At 56.0% G+C, this 18,367-nt stretch overlaps 1 protein-coding gene across 4 annotated transcripts in view; it reads left to right on the top strand.

Moving 5' to 3' along the window:
- Positions 1 to 17,760, top strand: part of ITGA11 (integrin subunit alpha 11) — a 121,378-nt gene extending 103,618 nt beyond the window's left edge. The window contains exons 19-30 of one of the 4 annotated variants that reach the window (XM_077128340.1): positions 1,353 to 1,438; positions 2,321 to 2,528; positions 4,518 to 4,616; positions 6,576 to 6,652; positions 7,888 to 7,977; positions 8,859 to 8,949; positions 10,653 to 10,766; positions 10,945 to 11,031; positions 12,480 to 12,590; positions 12,703 to 12,798; positions 15,922 to 16,035; positions 17,213 to 17,760. In XM_077128340.1, coding sequence (XP_076984455.1) covers positions 1,353 to 1,438; positions 2,321 to 2,528; positions 4,518 to 4,616; positions 6,576 to 6,652; positions 7,888 to 7,977; positions 8,859 to 8,949; positions 10,653 to 10,766; positions 10,945 to 11,031; positions 12,480 to 12,590; positions 12,703 to 12,798; positions 15,922 to 16,035; positions 17,213 to 17,284 — 1,245 coding nt within the window. In that variant the 3' untranslated portion in view covers positions 17,285 to 17,760. Of the gene's footprint in view, positions 1 to 1,352; positions 1,439 to 2,320; positions 2,529 to 4,517; positions 4,617 to 6,575; positions 6,653 to 7,887; positions 7,978 to 8,855; positions 8,978 to 10,652; positions 10,767 to 10,944; positions 11,032 to 12,479; positions 12,591 to 12,702; positions 12,799 to 15,921; positions 16,036 to 17,212 lie in introns of those variants that run through there. The other 3 variants (XM_077128339.1, XR_013162453.1, XR_013162452.1) reach the window with 3 other exon arrangements.
- The last annotated feature ends 607 nt before the right edge of the window (positions 17,761 to 18,367 follow it).

The following is an 18,367-nucleotide window of genomic DNA, read 5'->3' as shown; positions in this document are numbered from 1 at the left end:
CCCCACGTTACATGGCCTGGCTGTCTTCACTGCTGTCAGCTGCCCTTCTGGCTGTTGTTGCATTGTGCCTGCCTCTAGGTGCAAATCTGCTGTGAGATGGAGTTGCCGAGTGGCGTGCTTGATGGAAACACGTTCAATAAGAGGGCGTGGACTGAAGTGAGCACTCAGAGCTCTCCCCGTGGAGACTTTGGGAAAACTTAACGGATTTGAGATCTGCGTAGCCTTTGTAACACGCGATTCCCCACTCCTGGGTTCTGGCTGTGTTCTTGGTAGGAACAGAAGCTGCCCCGCAGCTCCAGACCATCCCCAGCTGCCTGCTGAGCGCCCCTCTCACCTCCACCTCCACATGCCCCAAAGTGGGCTCCTCAGTTTAACCCCTCCATAAGTGAATGGCAGTACCATCCTTCCAGACACCTAAAAATGGAACTCAGTCAACGTCCTGCCCCCCTTTTTCCCTCAGCCCTGATTGTGAGGTCCCCAATCTGTTCTCCCCTCCACACCGTCACCATTGCCCACGTGGCTGTGACAGCGGCAGCCTGTGTCCCTGCCACTAGCCTCGCCCCTTGCGCTCCATCCTCTCAGGCAGCCAGAGGGAACTTTCGACACGCAGTTTCTGGCAGGACACTCCCCTGCTGAAAGCATTTGGTGATGCCACTGCCCCTCCCCATGATCGCAAGGCCCTGCAAGGGCCCCTGCCCACCTCTCCATCTCTTCCACGCTTTGTGTCTCTTCCTACAACAACACTGAACTCCTTGTGCCGCTTCACGCCTCTGCACCTTTGCACAAGTTCCTCCTTCCTCCTGGTGCCCCCATCCCCCTGGTCCATCCCGCTGACTCAGTCACCCTTCAGATGACCTCTGAAGCCGTCTCTGATCACCTAGAATCCAAAATAACCATTTCCTCCCTGCGCCTCTTTGTTCCTCGTACATATTCCTACTTTTTGCACCATTCACACTGTAATCTTTGTTTGCACATCTATCTTTCCCATCAGCTGAGGGAAGGAGCTGAATCCTCATCGTCCTATTCCCCTAGTACCAAAGACCTTGCCTCTGCACCGCAGCAGGTGACCACCGACCGCCGCCTGGAATTGCTCTGCTGGAAAAGTGGGGTGTTCTGTGCTAACAGCTCAGTCAAGAACTGAAAGGGACCCAGGAGGAGCTGGGTTTTGAGCCTTGCTTTAAGGAAGGGAATATCTATGCAAAAGCATGAGAAAAAGCAGCATGTGTCTAGGGAAGGGCAGATACGACAAAGCCCCTTCTACTGAGGTAGAGAGAGAAGGCGGCGTGCTGGGGGTTCAAGAAGGGTCCCAACTCTCGGGGGTGGGACCCTACCCCTGACTCTTCCTGGCCCAGGTGCCTTTCTGGAACGGATGCAATGAGGATGAGCACTGTGTCCCCGACCTCGTCCTGGACGCCCGGAGTGACCTGCCCACAGCTATGTGAGTTGGCTCCTTCCCGGCCCTGCCCTCTCTCCGACCCCCCTAGGCCCCTCCCTCTCTCCGCCCCTTCCCGGCCCCACCCACACTCCGCCCCTTCCCGGCCCCGCCCACGCTCCGCCCCTCCAGGCCCCGCCCTCTCCCCGCCCCTTCCAGGCCCCGCCCTCTCCCCGCCCCTTCCAGGCCCGGTCCTCATGCCACCCCCTTCCTTGGCCCCGCGCTCTCTAGGCCGGGGCTGTTCCTCACGAGTGGTGAGGGGAGCCCCGAGTGCGGCCTGCTGGTCCTCGGAGCGCCCAGACTAGCGGACCTCTGAGGGCCGTTGGCCGAACTTCTGGACCCAAAGCTAAGCAGAGACTGAGCAGATTGACCACATCCCCTGGGGAGAAACCCACTCACGCACGAGGGAAACAATGAACAATGTCGCGTCTTGAATTTATATAACACATTTCCAAATCCGTCTGTGCTCACCTTGAATCCCACTCTATGGGAGAAGACGTAAATCCCATTCCATGTACAATAGCTAGAAATAGCACATCCAAACCTTGTAGAATGATGACGAAGCAAATATCCCAACCATCTAGGCTAATGTCCCCACATTCAGCTCTGTGCTTCCTAAAGGGAGACATGATGAGTGGGAGGTGATCAGTGAGGGGTGGGCTCCGGGGAGGGCACGAGCTCTGTGCTGGGGAGACCAGGGGCCCGTGGTGGAGGACGTGGCCTTGCAGGCTCAGCTCTTCCCAGGTCTATCGGTGTTCCCTGTCCTGTCCAGGTAGCTTCTCCCCCGGGCAGGAGCCAGATGGCTGCCCCAGACCCCTCTGTCTACGCTGACCCCCCGGGCCCTGCACCACCGCGTCTGCCTAACCCCTGGTGGCGCCTCTCCCGCAGGGAGTACTGCGAGCGGGTGCAGGGGCGGCCGGCGCAGGACTGCTCCGCCTACACGCTGTCCTTCGACACCACCGTTTTCATCATAGAGAGCACGCGGCGCCGGGTGGCGGTGGAGGCCTCGCTGGAGAACAGGGGTGAAAACGCCTACAGCACGGTCCTGAACATTTCACAGTCAGCGAACCTGCAGTTTGCCAGCTTGATCCAGAAGGTGAGATCTCAGCTACCTGCCCCGGCTGCGGAGGGGAAGGATGGGGGAAGGCAGGAAACCAATGGCCAGGGCAGGACCTGGCTGCAGGTTTCAATCACGGGGAGCTGAAGCCTTGGCCCAGACGTCTCCCCTGGAGGTTCTTATTGATTTGGTCTGGGGGCTGATGGCCTCAGTCTGTTTGGAAGCTTCCCAAGTGATCCCAACCTGTAGCCAGGGCGGAGAACCACCACTATCCGAGCATCTGAGAACTCTGTGGGATGGGGGGGTATCATTTTGTCTTCTTGGCCCCAGTCAGGGCCACAGACACCACCTTCTGCCTCTAGGTTTTCTCAGAAAGGTCCTTCTAACAAGAATTGGCATTTACTCCCTGCTTTAAAACTTCTGATGATTCCCAGTTGCTTCCACAATAAATTCCAGATTCCTTATTGTGATGTTCGAGGGCCTTCCCTGCTTTGCCACCTGCCACTTCTCCCCTCATGTCCACACCCCCCAGCCTTAGTCCCAGAAGAACAGGGGACCTTAAAATGAGGCCCAGAGAAGGAGAAAGGCTTTCCCAGGATCACACAGCATGTTGGTTCCAAAGCAGGACTGGAACTTGGAGCACCCTAGCCCAGGGCCCCACGCATAGCAATCATAGAGTGGGGCTGTGCTGGGAGACTCTGGGAGCCCCATTCCCTGCTCCCAGGCAGCTAATGGTGGCAACTATCATGGGGGATTTGGGACAAGGGCCTTAATAAACCCTTCCACAGACCCCCAGGACAAGGTAAGTCTGTTCTCTGTGTTTCTGGGTTACAAAGTCATGCAAGACCCCAAAAACCTCACTTCCTAGCTGTTCTAGTTTGGTAGCTGCCAGAATGCAATATACCAGAAACAGAATGGCTTTTAAAAGGGGGAATCTAATAAGTTGCTAGTTTACAGTTCTAAGGCTGAGAAAATGTCCCAATTAAACAAGTCTATAGAAATGTCCAAACTAAGGCATCCAGGGAAAGATACCTTGATTCAAGAAGGCCAATGAAGTTCAGCGTTTCTCTCTCAAATGAGAAGGCACAGGGTGAACACAGTCAGGGCTTCTCTCTCATCTGGAAGGGCACATGGTGAACATGGCATCATCTGCTAGCTTCTTCTCCTGGCTTCCTCTTTCATGAAGCTCCCCAGGAACTGTTTTTCTTATTCATCTCCAAAGGATGCTGGCTGGTGGACTCTGCTTCTCGTGGCTATGTCGTTCTGCTCTGCTCTCTCTGAATCTCTTATTCTCCAAAATGTTTTCTCTTTTATAGGACTCCAGAAACTGATCAAGACCCACCCAAATGGGTGGAGACATGTTGTCACCTAATCCAGCTAAACAACCACTCTCAATTACATCACATTTCCAGGAAGATGATCTAATTACAGTTTCAAACATACAATGCTGAATAAGGATTAGAAGAAATGGCTACCTTTACAAAATGGGGTTAGGATTAAAACATGGCTTTTCTAGGGAACTTACATCCTTTCAAACCAGCACACTAGCCCAAAGGATCCTTTCCAGTCCTTCTGATGGAAAGATGTGCAGTCAATCAAAAATCCAAGAGACTGGATAAGTGGAGAAACCACAGGCTTTGGAGTTTGCATTCAGATCCCAGCTCCACGCCACTTTCCAGCAGTCTGAGCTTGTACATCTCTGGGCCTCAGTATCCCCACCTGTAAACAGGATGATAAGTCCTGCACTTGGGGTTGATATAAAGCAGGACTGACACAGCATGTACATGAGCACCTGCCCATTCTCTCCACAACCCCTCGGTCACTGAGTATGTCCCCCAGGGCTGCTCTGTGCCCTGCCCCTGTGCTTTCCACACTGCGAGCAGCCACCCCGAGCCTCGGTACCTCTGTCCTCCCAGAAGCCAGAATCTGTCTCCAGGCTTAACATCAGAGTGGGGGTAGGGTCTCCAGACCGGGTCTCGGGCCCTGCCAGAGTGCCGTCCATGACCAATGCCTTCCACCCACCCGCAGGATGACTCGGACGGCAGCATCGAGTGCGTGAACGAGGAGAAGCGACTCCACAAGAAAGTCTGCAATGTCAGCTACCCTTTCTTCCGAGCCAAGGCCAAGGTGGAGGCCGGGGAGGCACAGGGTGGACATTGGGGGGTACAGGAAGAAAAGAGAAATGGAAGTGAAAAGGGGGAGCACCAGAGAAGGATGAGAGAGGCCTGGGGTACCTTTTCTGTATATTAATTTTTGACCCATAAATGACGTTCCAATGACCTAATTCGCCAGCTATCCCCAGGGCTGGCAGCCCACGCTGCATTCTCCAGGGGGGGTGCCTCCCACTCCTGCCCCCTCCCCCATTCTCCCACCACATCTTGGCCAATGCCACTGTCCTTTAACCTAAAGTTTTCGGATTTCCAGCCTCTTTGTCATCATGCTGCTATGGGAAAGGGTGGGGAGAGAAAGTAACACCCACCCCCTCACCCAGCACCTGGGTGGAGAGGATGAAGAGACTCTAGATTGCAGGAAGTGTTTGGCCGTCCCCCATGGGCAGTGGGTGCTACTGAAGGTCTGGGAGCAGAAGACCTGCTTGTGAAGCAGGAAGCAGGCTGGCGGGAGCTTGGGTCAGGAGCCGGGCTGGATAAGAGCAGGGAGCTCTCGGGAGGAGGGCCTGCATGGCTGGATCAGAGCAAGGTGCTCCAGGAGGAGGGCCTGCATGGCTGGGTAAGAGCAGAGTGCTCCAGGAGGAGGGCCTGCATGGCTGGATAAGAGCTGAGTGCTCCGGGAGCACGGCCTGCATGGCTGGGTAAGAGCTGGGTGCTCCGGGAGGAGGGCCTGCATGGCTGGATAAGAGCTGGGTGCTCCAGGAGAAGGGCCTGCATGGCTGGATAAGAGCTGGGTGCTCCAGGAGGAGGGCCTGCATGGCTGGGTAAGAGCAGGGTGCTCCAGGAGGAGGGCCTGCATGGCTGGGTAAGAGCAGGATGCTCCAGGAGGAGGGCCTGCATGGCTGGATAAGAGCAGGGTGCTCCAGGAGGAGGGCCTGCATGGCTGGATAAGAGCTGGGTGCTCCAGGAGGAGGGCCTGCATGGCTGGGTAAGAGCTGGGTGCTCCGGGAGCACGGCCTGCATGGCTGGGTAAGAGCTGGGTGCTCTGGGAACACGGCCTGCATGGCTGGGGGAGGGGAGGAAATGAAAGAAGGCATGAGGGCTCCTTGTAGGAGAGCCCCCCAAACCCCACCACCCAGTGGGGAATAAGTCGAGGCTGTGGTTTTCAGGGTGAAGCACCAGCAAAGTTCAGAGCTTCTGCTTTGAAGCTGCCCGTCCACAGCTCCTCCCTGGGAGAATGGGCCCCTGAGCACTCTTTGGAAACCTCAACTTGAGGGTCAGACCTGGAGATGGCAATAGGGATCTTTCCAAAGCCCCCAAGTAGGACGGGGAGGAAGCAAGAAGGGTCAGGTGCTGCAGAGGCACAGCCAGGGGACCCACAGGCGCCCTTCCAGGGCCGAGGGCAAGGGAAGGTCAGGGTCCGAGTCAGCAATGTGGTGGGAGGGCAGCTGGGCAAGGAGGCAAGCACCTTATGTAGCCTGCGGGGTAGCCTGGGGCAGCCTCCACCCTTCTCCAGCCTGATGGCCCCCACCTCCCCCCCCACACGCACTGACAATCTCAGGAGCAGGGGAACAGGTGGAGGTGGTCTTACTACTCGCTTCAGGCCCCCGCGTCCTGTAGGACAAGGTGATGCTCATCTCCTCTTCCTACTGTCAAGCCCCCCTGTGCCCCCAAAACCCTACAGAAAATGTCTGAGGTTGGACGTTGCCCATGTTAAAAGCAAAAAGAAGGAAGAAGGAGAGGGGCTGGCCCCGCAAACACGAAGCCCCATTGCAGGGGCTGTTTTCTTTGGCTGAGTCCCCCCTCAGCAGCCCCCCAGCCTCATCCGGTCCTACCCCCCCCCCCCAACACACACACACACACACACAAACCATTTCGGGGAGGGGGGGCAGGGGGCGGGGCGAGGAGCGGCTGATCCGGGCAGCGCACAGGTGTGCAGTTCCCAGCTGCCCCTGCTCAGGTCACTTTTTCCTTGCAGGTGGCTTTCCGTCTAGATTTTGAATTCAGCAAATCCGTGTTCCTACACTACCTGGAGATCAAGCTCACTTCGGGCAGGTCAGGGCCCCGCCCCACTCCTTCCCCTGTCCTGGGCCCTCCTGTCCCGCTGTCCTGCTGCCTTGCTGTCTCAGTCCTGCCACTGGGACTGCCCCTCCCACCACCGCCCCCTGTCGTTCACTGCCCAAACCTGGGAGGGCCCCTGGGGCAGTCGGAGAGTATGGGCCGACCTGTTTACCTGCCATGCGCCACTCTTCTTCCATCTTGGGCTGCTTGGAGGTGAATAATAACGTCAGTCCCTTCGCTTTAGACAGCATTCTATACAGCAGTTATTATTTTAAAAAAAAATTACTATTATAAAGCTCAGTTAGTCACCCAGCAGCCCCTTAAAATATGCAAGGAACAGATTATTGCCTCACCCTTCACAGATTATTGCCTCTTACCCAGGGACAGGTAAGAAAAGTGAGATGCAAAGAGGTTGAGTGAATTTCCAGGGACACACGACATCCACCAGCCCACCTGAGTGCCGAACACGAGTTGTCCTGCTCCGTGTCCTGTGTTCCTTCTTGTTCACCTCTCCCCCTTGGGAAGTCTTTCCGCTTTCCAGAGACCTTTGCTTACTTTACTTTGTGGGTCGGACTGTCTGTCCATCTGTCTCCCAGGCCTTCCTGACAGTTCATGGTGCTCAGATGTAAAGGAAAGTACATTCGACAGAACTCTCTAAATGCACATTCTTGGGCCTTTCCAAGGCAGCAAAGTGACCTCAGGCCATCCAGCAGGAACAGTAGGGGCTGCCCCTCCAGACAGCTGGGAGTGACTTTCCTTCGTGGTTCAAGGATGACCAAACCACTCTCTTGTGGATTCCTAATTGTCTTTCCTGTGGGGAGAGCAGGCAGGCTTTTTCCCTCAGGCGCTCTCTCCCCTCCATGAGACGCCACCAGCACAGACAGAATGAGGACGCTAAGAGAGAAATTCCCATGGGCAGCTGCTGGCCAAGCTGGGCTCAGCCTTTCAAATGCAGTCCAGTCTTCCCCTGACGCCACCCAGCCCCAGTGCTCTACACCTATAAAAGGGGCAAGGAAAGCCAGTGTCATCCATTGCCCCGCCTTGGAAAGTGAGGCCCTTCCTCCCCTAAGGAGGTACCTCGGGCTCCCCCAGTTGTCTGTTTTGTGCTTTTCAGCCCTGGATGAGCGAGGCCGCCCCTGCTGCAGTGAGCTGGCCGGGCCACGCTGGCCGAGCCCGGTGCAGGGAGGGCTGGCTCCTGGCTGACTGCTGCTGCCTGGCTCTCCTTGCAGTGACAGTGACGAGCAGGAGAGCACCAGGGAAGACAACACGGCCCTCCTGCGTTTCCACCTCAAATATGAGGCCGACATTCTCTTTACCAGGTGGGCTGGGGGAAGGGGGCCACGGAGGAGTGAGGCTATGATGGGGGCAGCCTCTGGTGGGCCTTAAGAGAGTGAGAGGTCCCAGGGCCCCAGCCCTGGGGGACTGTGTGATGGAAACCCAGTGTGTCCCTAAGGGTCAGAGCGGTGGTCCCCTCATCCCACAGTGGAGCGCGGGAGTCGCACAGAGGAGAATACACAGGCCTGGCCCCTGCAGTGGCAAAGGGGTGACAGGGGAGTTACCCACCCCAGACACAAGCAATAAGTAGGTCCTTTGTACATAGAAAATTTACAAACAGTACCAAAACCCACTAAAAGTCTATCTGCTTTTTGTTGTCACCTTGCACCAGCAATTCTAAACAATGTCAGCGATAAAATATTCCTCCCCACAAGGCACATGGCTCCACTTTCCACCCCGCCTGGGGAGGCTGCCAGCCCCCAATGCTCTGAGAGCTTCCAGGTGGATGAAGAAGTCAAGATATGGCAAGCACACAAAAGCACACTCAGACCCTCCCATGACCATTCCTAGAAATTAGAACCTTCTATAGTGCCCACTGGGCCAGTTCATGCTCAGAAGAGGCCACATCCCTGGGCAAGATGGCAGGGCAGGGATGGCACATAATTGGGTCTTCTGATTCATGCCCCACCCCACCCCACACACAAAGCACATATTGCTGACTGATCTCAGCATTTACCTCTGCTAAGCCCAAATGAGACTTCAGAATCCTTCCTAACACAACACTCCAGGCAGCCAATCAATGGACAAAGACGAAACCTATTTTTCCTGGTCTCCAGGGAGGCAGGTACATGCCCGACCCTTCTTTTGTTCATTTATTCTTCCAGTAACTTTGAGCTCATGTCAACCCTGTCCTCTGTCCCAGCAGGAGCAGCAGCCTGAGTCACTATGAGGTCAAACCCGGCAGCTCACTGGAGACATATGATGGCATTGGGCCCCCTTTCAACTGTGCCTTCAAGGTAAAGCTGGAGAGGAGCCAGGCAGAGGGTGAGGAACAAAAGTTAAAGACCCACTGTTTGCGGGGAGAAGAATCTGGAGTTATTTCTAGTGCCAGGGGTTCACCCTCAACCCTGCCACCCACTCATTGTGTGACTTTAGACAAGTCACCCCCCCACCCCAGCCCTGGGTCTCTTAGTTCGCATGTGGAAAATAAGGGGCTTGCACTGGGCCTATCAGTGAGATTAGGTTTGCTAGCATAAAGTGTTGGAAATATTTTTTTAAAAACAGTGGTTCACAAAGGTTAAAATAAATTGAGTAGATTGAAATACTAGTGAACAATGAAAGGGAATGGTAAGGGGCATAGAAAAAAATAGGGGGAACAAAGGTTAAAATCGATTGAGTAGATGGAAATACTAGTGGTCCATGAGAGGGAAAGGTAAGGGGTATGGTCTGTGTGAGTTTTTTCTTTTTTCTTTTTATTTCTTTTTCTGGAGTGTTACAAATGTTCTAAATAATGATCGTGGTGATGAATATATTACTATGTGATGATTATTGTGAGCCACTGAGTGTACACCATACACAGAATGTTTGTATGTTGAGAATGTTCATGTTTGTATGTTGTTTGGGTTTGATAATATAAAAAAATTAAACGTGCAAACAGAAAAAAAAAAAAAACAGCAGTTCAAACACACCAGGATTTCTTCTCTTCCACGAAGGAAGCCCAGAGTTGGCAGCTTCACAAAGTCACCCAGGACTGGTTCTCCTTCTTTCTTTCTGTTCCACCATCCTCAGCATGCAAGTAACAGCCTCACTGCTCAAAATGGCTGCTGTTCCGGCCATCACATCCTCATTCCGGGCAGGAAGAAGAAGGAAGGCGAGATGAGCATGCTCACTCCCCATTAAGAAACCTCCCAATGTCTCTCTAAGGGAGGCTGGGAAGTGTGGCTTTTCAGCTTGGGTTCTGTCACTAAGGAAGGAGGGGAATGAGATTTAGGAGGCAGTTCTAGCAGTTTCTGCCACAGTGGACCCAAGCTGTCCCTCACCCCTGAACTTTATGAGTTTATCAGTTTCTCCCACAGCTGAGTTCAGAGTTGGGAACAGACAGACACCTAAAAACTGGGCCTCAGACATGCTGCATAACTGGCCACGAGAGATTTAGTAACCCACTCAAGGTCAAGCACGCAGCTCATAAGTAGAAGTAGCTCAGAGTTATAGCGCTGGCCTTTCTGATTCTAAAGTCCTGGCTGTAGCCACTCCTGCTTTGGTATAGGATGTGTCCTGGCTAGGATTTGAGCTATCACACACTCACTATATCCTTCATTCATTAGTGATTATCTCATAATAAATTAATTGCCGTCCCCCTCTCCACCCTTGGCCTCCGTTCAGAGTGTCCACCAATGCCAGGCAGCATTTCAGGGCTGAAAATGGAAGCAACCCTTGCTTTCCGGCATCTTGGCCCCCCGCCGACTTGTTCTCAGCCTCCTGTAGCCCCACGCTGTCCTCCACGCAGTCCCCAGCCCGACTTGGCAGAGCTTTGGCGCGTCCACAGTGAAAACCCAGGGGCCGTGAATGGGCTCCGTTTCCTGTCCCCCAGAGTGCACAGAGACCCAGGGGCAGCGGGTGAGGTTGCGCTCCCCACGGGGCTGGGCGAGCGCTGCGGACCTCATCCTCCGCCTCCCGCAGCTGCCTGGGTGCACTGACACCTCCGCCTCCCCGGCCACAGATCCAGAACTTGGGCTTGTTCCCCATCCACGGGGTGATGATGAAGGTCACGGTCCCCATCGCTACCAGGGGCGGCAACCGCCTGCTGATGCTGAGGGAATTCCTCACCGACCAGGTACCGGGGTCCCAGGAAGGCCCGTGCAGGGGAGGGGCCCGGAAGGAGAGTGTCGGAGCCCTTGGTTATGTCCCCGAGTCCCTCTACCACAGCTGCCTTCTCCCGGGTGGGCCTTCCCTGGAGAGAGAAGGGATGCTGAGCCTGCCAGAGCTGTTTGTGGGGCCGTGTCTCTGTGCAGGGGAACACATCCTGTAATGTCTGGGGGAACAGCACCGAGTATCGGCATGCCCCATCGGAGGAGGACATGAGTCGTGCCCCACAGCTGGTGAGAACCCCCCACACACACACTTTGCGACGGCCCTGGGGGGTGGGGGAGGCACTCCCTGAGCGTCAGGGGCTCCTTCTCTCCAAACCCACTAGTCTGTCAATAAGCACTTACTGAGCCACTGCATGGGCCCAGCCTCAAACCAAGGAGGGACCGAATGTGGGAAAAAATGCTTCCTGCCCTGAGCAAACCCGCTGCTTCTCAGGAGATGGGGGAGGCAGGCAAAGAGTGCTGCTGCAGCCGGGTGACAAGGCTGGGATCCGTGCCAAAGAGTGCCGGTACGAACAGACAGCCAACGGGGACAGGGGGCCTGCGCCTGGGTCCACAAGGGCCGGTAGGACACGGATCAGCAGAGAGAAGAAGCTGCCAGCCAGAGTTGCACCGTGGAGACCAGAGCAACCGGGCTTGGCTTGGGTTGGATGGCTGGCCATGGCGGCCGGGCCCTGGCTGGCCCCGGAGGTGGGAACAGGGAGAAATTTCAAAGCCTTCCCCAAGGCATCTGCTGGTCTCCAGGATTATGTTCTCTTGGGCACTCTGCTTCCAAATACCAATTTCTGAGATGTTTTCACTCATCTTTACCTGAACACAAAATTGAGCTGGTTCAGTCTCATTTCCCCCAAACAAACACCTCACACAAAGCATTTTTTTGAGTGCAGTGTACTTTCCTGAAGGTGGGGAGTTGAGTGAAGTTGGGGGCAGGGCAGCAAGACAGCAACACAACTTCCGACTATTAAACTCTATCTGTGCAAAGATTTGTTTGGGCTTTCTATTAAGAGACCATCTGAAAGTAATAACGCTTTTTGTTTTTCCTTTCGGTCCCCATATTCAAATGTCCTCTGGCTAAGACCTCCAGGAAAATGGAAAAATGGAAAGGGTGACAGTCTCGCCTTGATCCTGATTTTAAACGAAGTGTTTTTAATTTTTCGTTATTAAATATAATGCTGTAGATATTTCATAAATACCCTTTACTCAGATTCAGGATGTTCCTTGGCAGTTTTTTTTTATTATGAATGGAGGTTGGATTTCCCAACACCCCCTTCAGTGACTATTGTGGCTACCGTATTAATTTTTGCCTCGAATCTATTTGTGTGGTGGTGACATTTCTAGATGGTCTAATGTTGAACCAGACTTATGTTGCTGGAACGTACCTGATCCGGTCACGATGCTCCCCTCGGATGGAACGTAGGCCAGACCCACCCATCCTTAGCCTGCCCTTCAGCCATCCCCTGGCAGCCCCAGCCTTCCTGCCTCCCACCCCAGACCTCTCCCTTCATCTCCTGTCCTCGGCCCCTTTGCCTCCTTCTCGGCAGCAAACCCCAGCTGGTCAAGCAGGGCCTCTGAGCCATCGCCTGTGGCCCAGGCTCCAGCTCAGGTCACAGCTGGGCTGGCTGACCCCCTGCTCCCTCGGAGCCCCGCTGCTCGCATTTGAGCCCCGTCTGCTCTTTCAGAACCGCAGCAACTCTGATGTCGTCTCCATCGACTGCCACGTGAAGCTGGCTCCCAACCAGGAAACCAGTTTCCGCCTGCTGGGGAATCTGTGGCTGAGGTCCCTAAAAGCAGTAAGTAAGGCACCTGGACTAGACTGGAAGGAAGAAGGGGGAGGGGTTCCCCAGGTGCTGGGGAGCCTCCCACCCGGCACTGCTGCTTCTGACAAGGGCATTGGCCACACAGCTCAAGTACCGGTCCATGAAGATCACGGTCAGTGCAGCCTTGCAGCGGCAGTTCCACAGTCCCTTCATCTTCCGCGAGGACGATCCCAGCCGCCAGGTGAGCCCCTGGGGTCCAGGCCCCAAGCCCTCTCCCCTAGAGTTCTCCCACACCCTTTGCCCATGTGCTCCTACGGGAAAGAGACTGGCAGACCCCAGTGGTTAGACCCACCAGCAGTAAGCGCCCCACCGAGTAGAGTGAAAGCAGATAAATGAGCCTTTGGGGGCAAAACTGGCAAGGGGACAAAAAGCAGAAATGCCCAGAGCTGCCTGCCCCTGGGCCTCCTGCGGGGAAGGGTTGCTCATTGATTGTCAATCCATCGATTGACAATTGATTATCAATCAATTGATAGGATTGTCTCTCCAGCTGTGAAGCAGTGTCCTTGGGCAGGCTCGTGACCAGTCCCTGGAATGAGCATCCCGGCCCCTCCTCCATTCCATTCACACCTCAAATCTAATGAAATGCAAGGGATGTGTGCAAATCTGGTGTGAATTTGAAGTCCAAAGCGTGCAAATGTCTCAACTGGGACTCTTTTGTAATTGGGTAGAGACAGAATGTCAAAGATCAAACTGGCTAGAATAACGATCCAGGAAACGGGGGAGCTTGTGGGAGGTGCTCTCCTGGGAAAATGAGAAGTTGGGTGTTGAAGAAAAACCCAGCCCTCTGAAAACACACCAGGCGCTCAGGGCTGGGACACTGCTGCCCTCCACTGGCCATGTCCCAGTAGCGCCGGCCTGGGCTCAAAGCGAGCATTCGTGTAGCAGATGCCCAGGAAACTCCCCACCTGAGGGGCCAGGGGGCAAAGTAGACACGGTCAAGGAGCCAGACCTTAATAAAACAAGCAAACAAATATTAATCACAACCTGGGTCAGGGTATTCGCAGCGTAGCAGGTGCAAAAGCCCCAAAGCGGCTTGGGTGGGACCTGCCCAAGGAGCCGTTTCCATTCCTTCATTCATTCAGCATTTATTGGGTGCTGTTCCTAGAACTCAGTCACACAGAAGATAGAGATGAATTAGGCAAACAAGGGACAATGACAAAACACTGTGGGTGCAATCAGAGGGTGGGCACAGCCTCTGTGGGGAGTCAGTGCAAGGATGGCTAAGGGAAGCTGTCTGGGGACGGTGCATTTGAACTGAATCTTGGAATTAGCAGGCCGCTAGGAGAGGGGAGCTATGTTACAGGCACTCCCACCCCTAAGTGCCGCTCTGCCCCATGCTGATGTGTGTGTTTTAGGTGAATTCTTCTAGCCCCCACCACACACCTCCCCAAAAATCTCTCGTATATTCTCCAGGTGACTCACTTCTCTTTTAGAAATCCAGAAGCCCAAAAATTAAGCCCTGTGGTGCTCCACTCTGTGCTAGGGGCAGGGGTGTGGGTAGGGAAGCAGAGCAGTGCCCCAGCCTTCAGGGATAGAGGAGACATACAAGGGACCTGCCAAGGGGTTGAACCGTCACTATGTGCCAGGCACCGTACAGACACTTCACATGTCTTACTCCACTTATCTCACTCCTCACACTTTTTCAGATATGGACACTGAAGCTGTGTGAGATAAGGCAGAAGAGGGGAGGTGGGTGAAGATGCAGCATGAGTCATAGGGTGGAGAACCAGGACTCCATCATGCTGTTGCAAGGTGTTCGCTCATTCAGTCACTCAGCACTCAATTAGTGAGCACTTACTCTGTTCCAGGCACTGTTCCAGGCCGTGGGGATAGAGCGGTGAACAAAACAGACAGAGCCCCTGATTTCCTGGGGTGGATATTGTAGATGGGGATAAAGGCAATAAATATAAATATATATCGTGACAAGTAGTGATAATGGGCTATTCAGAAAAAATGCAGGCATGTACGGGTGGGGAGTCAGGAGGTGCTATTCATACAGGGAGGCTGAAAAAAGCCTCTCCATCAAACAGAGACAGGCCTGTGAGTCATGTAGATATCTGGGGGCAAAGCCTTGCAGGCAGAGGAGACCGTAAATAGAAAGACCCTAACAGGGGCATGTTGGAGGCCAGGTGGCTGGAGGGCTAGAGCAGAGAGAGGAGACCGGGAGAAGAGTTTTTAGGACAAACCAGATGGTACAGTCCCTCACAGGCAGGGCAAGGACTGTGGTTTTTCACTCGGGTGAGATAGGAAGACAGTGGGGGCATCGAGCAGAGCGGAGACTCCTCACTGTTTGAAAGGACCCCTCTGGCAGCTGCACCAGGAATAGACTGTCTTGGAGGAGCAGAGCGGGGAGGTTGCAGCCTTCAGCTGCACCCAGGCCAAGGAGGTAGCCCTGGAGGTGGGGGGAGTGGCTGCAGTTTGGGTATTTTAAGTAAATAGACTTTGCCAATAGGTTCCTTACGGTTGTGAAAGTGTCCGTAATAAATAGGTTTCCGGCCCAAGCAAAAGGAAGGAAGGATGACGCCGCCATGTGCTTTGATGGGGAAAGAGCAGGTTGGGAAGTGAAGCGCAGAATCTGGGGTTTGGGTTGGGGGGGGCCTGTGAAAGATGCCAGGTGAGCCAGGAAGGCAATTAGTTAGGAGTTGGGGATTCAAGGGAAAGTCCAGGTGACAGACACACGTGGGAGTTGTGAACCTGTAGATGGCTGAAGTCGCGGTCTTGTCTCAGGGCCGTGGGGTGACGTGCACCGGCCCTGGGCGCTTTTGCCTTCGAGAGCCCCTTCCTCCATAAAAAAAAAAATTTTTTTAATTTTATTTTTCAACCTCATTGGTATAAAGACAAATATAATCCAGGCTCGATTATATTCGTTTTTCTTCTGAATCTAAAAGGAATTTAAAAACATTTTCACGGGCCCCTAAAAGTCCCGTGGGCCCTTGGGCGCCGTGCCTGCTGCTCCTAATGATCAAGTCAGCCAGAGTTCACCCAGGGCTGAACGAGGCCCAAGGACCGAACCTTGGGACATTTAGAGGTTTGGGAGATGATGGGGAAGTGTCAAGACAAGTGGCCAGTGAGCATTCAGGGAAAGGGGGTGTCCCAGAGGCCGTAGGCAGAGAACGTCTGCAGGAGGAGCCAAGTGACCAAGGCCACATTAGTCGGGGGTCCGCTGTGCAGGGGGCTGGGGGCTCTGAGGCCTGCACGGGCCACAAGCCACCCGTGCCCCCGGTATCTCCGGGGGCCAGCAGCCCCTGCTCCCCCACCCCGCCCGGGAACAGTGACACGGTGGCCTCCACGCCTCCCCTCACAGATCACTTTTGAGGTCTCGAAGCAAGAAGACTCGCAGATCCCAACCTGGGTCATCGTGGGCAGTTCACTGGGGGGCCTCCTGCTCCTGACCCTGCTGGTCCTGGCGCTGTGGAAGGTGAGCGCCGGCGGGGCGGGGGCGGGGGGAGCGGCCTCTGGGCTCTGGGCCTCTCCCCATGCTCCCCACCCTGTGCAGCCACAGCCCCCAGCCCCCCACCCCCACCGCAGCAGGCAGACTGGCCCGGCCAGCAGGGGGCGCTCACACTGTGGCTTCCACCTTCGTGGGGGACACCGGCCCCTTTGAGATCGGACAGCTAGGGCTCCCCTTATCAGGAAAAAAAGCAAGCTTACCCAACTGCACAAGATGTCTCCGGCAATGTCAGTCTGTTAGGGAACTCCCCAAAGTCCTTTCTCTGTCTCTGAGAGCCGGGTTAAGAAGCCCTGCCCTCAGTCCCCTCCTGTCTCAGGTGAGGCCGGAGAAGTGTGCTGGGGGGAGGCGGTGAGGTGCCGGCAGGCAGCCTGACTCTGGCTTGCCGCCCACAGCTTTGTCCGCTCTGTTGCAGCCTCCCCTTAGCAATCAAGTGGCCCACTGTGCACTGCCCCCAGGAGGGCTGAGGCGGGGAGGGGGCGCGGTGACCGTGGGCTGGGGGGGCGATGACAGTGGGCTGGGGGGGCGATGACAGTGGGCTGGGGGGGCGATGACAGTGGACTGGAGGGTGCGGTGACAGTGGGCTGAGGGTGCGGTGACAGTGGACTGGGGGTGTGATGACAGTGGGCTGGGGGGGCGATGACAGTGGACTGGAGGGTGCGGTGACAGTGGGCTGAGGGGGTGGTGACAGTGGACTGAGGGGATGCGATGACAGTGGACTGGGGGTGCGATGACAGTGGACTGGGGGTGCGATGACAGTGGGCTGGAGGGTGCGGTGACAGTGGACTGAGGGGGTGGTGACAGTGGGCTGGGGGGGCGATGACAGTGGACTGGGGGGGCGGCGGTGACTGTCACCTGGGTGGGGAGGTGGTGACAGTGGCCTGGGGGGAGAGGCGGGCTGGGGGGGCGGTGACCGTGAGCTGGGAGGGGAGGTGGTGACAGTGGCCTGGGGGGTGAGGCGGTGACAGTGGCCTGGGGGGGAGGTGGTGACAGTGGGGGGGGGCGGTGACCGTGGACTGGGGGGGCGGCTGTGACAGTGGGCTCGGGTATTCAGCCCTGCGGAGGGTCAGGGGAGGGACAGCAGGAAGGCGAGGTAGGCCTGGTGCACCCTTGTCTGCCCAAGACGGCTCCCTTTGCTTCCCCACAGCTCGGCTTCTTTAAAAATGCCAAGCGCAGGAGGGAGCCCGGCCTGGACCCGCACCGCAAGGCGCTGGAGTGAGGCCCTGGAGGAGGCTGCGACTTGATGGGGACCAGGACAGGACACGGGCCAGGTGCTGTGCAGGCCAGGTCTGTGAGGTCGCCAGCTGGCTTTGCATCTGACCTCATCTCCTGAGAGGCCACACCTGCCCCCTGTGGAGGGGACTCAAGCTGGTCTCCCGAGGGACTGGCCCACTGGAAAGCCCTGACGCCTCCGAGGGATTCCAAGGGACACCACCCATGCCCTACCCCATGGCCGCCCCCAGGCCGTGGGGGTGGCCCTGGGGGGGCGCGTTTGCTGCCCCCCACCATCATGGTGCTAGGACTTATAATCATTCCCATCTCAGAAGAAACCCAGCAAGGAGGACTGTAAAAACAAACCAACCCCACACACGGCTCACCTCCAGTTCCGAATGGACCCCAGAGGACAGCGGGAGGCTGGGTCTGAATTCTGAAACCTCGTCCCCTCCCCCTCCCCCCTCAACCATGGCTCTAAAGTCCGACCCCCACCCCCACCCCACCCCCATTCCCATGAATGAACCCAAGCCTAAGGGCTTGATGGTGACAGCCACTGGGCAGGGGTGAAGAAAGACTGGGAGCTGCAGACATTGAGACAGCCTGGCAGGTGGGGCCTGGCACAGGGGCGCTGGCCCTGAGATCGGGGACACCATGGCTCTCTGCCCAAGCAGTCACACTGCCACCACCCATTCTCCCCGCCCTGCCGGCTGCCCCCAGCGCCCCCAGGTACCTCGTGGGAAGCGCGTGGGCGATGCAGTCCCCAGGCCTCTGCGTCCCCTCTCCCGGTGTTCCCGCTGCAGCTGCCCTGGGAAGCCTCCCCTTCCTGCACCAGTCCTACACACGCACTGCCCCCCATTCCTCCATTACGTCCATGTGCCCGGGAGAGGCAACAGCCGCGCTGTTGAGGGGTCCTCTCTGGAATGCACTGAATAAACCCCGTGCAGGGACCCCTGGAACCTGTGCAGCCTTTGCCAATGGTCCCAGCGGGTCAAGTGGTACTGCCGGTGACGGCGCCCCAGGGACAAGGGGCAGGCCTGGTGTCCAGCAGAATAATTTATGCCTTAGCCTTGTTTTGAGGTACAAATGA

This window comes from Tamandua tetradactyla, chromosome 14 (assembly GCF_023851605.1).
Source record: "Tamandua tetradactyla isolate mTamTet1 chromosome 14, mTamTet1.pri, whole genome shotgun sequence".
NCBI classification, from domain to species: domain Eukaryota; kingdom Metazoa; phylum Chordata; class Mammalia; order Pilosa; family Myrmecophagidae; genus Tamandua; species Tamandua tetradactyla.
Note: the sequence above shows the minus strand (reverse complement) of the source record. Positions and strands in the feature narration are given on the sequence as shown.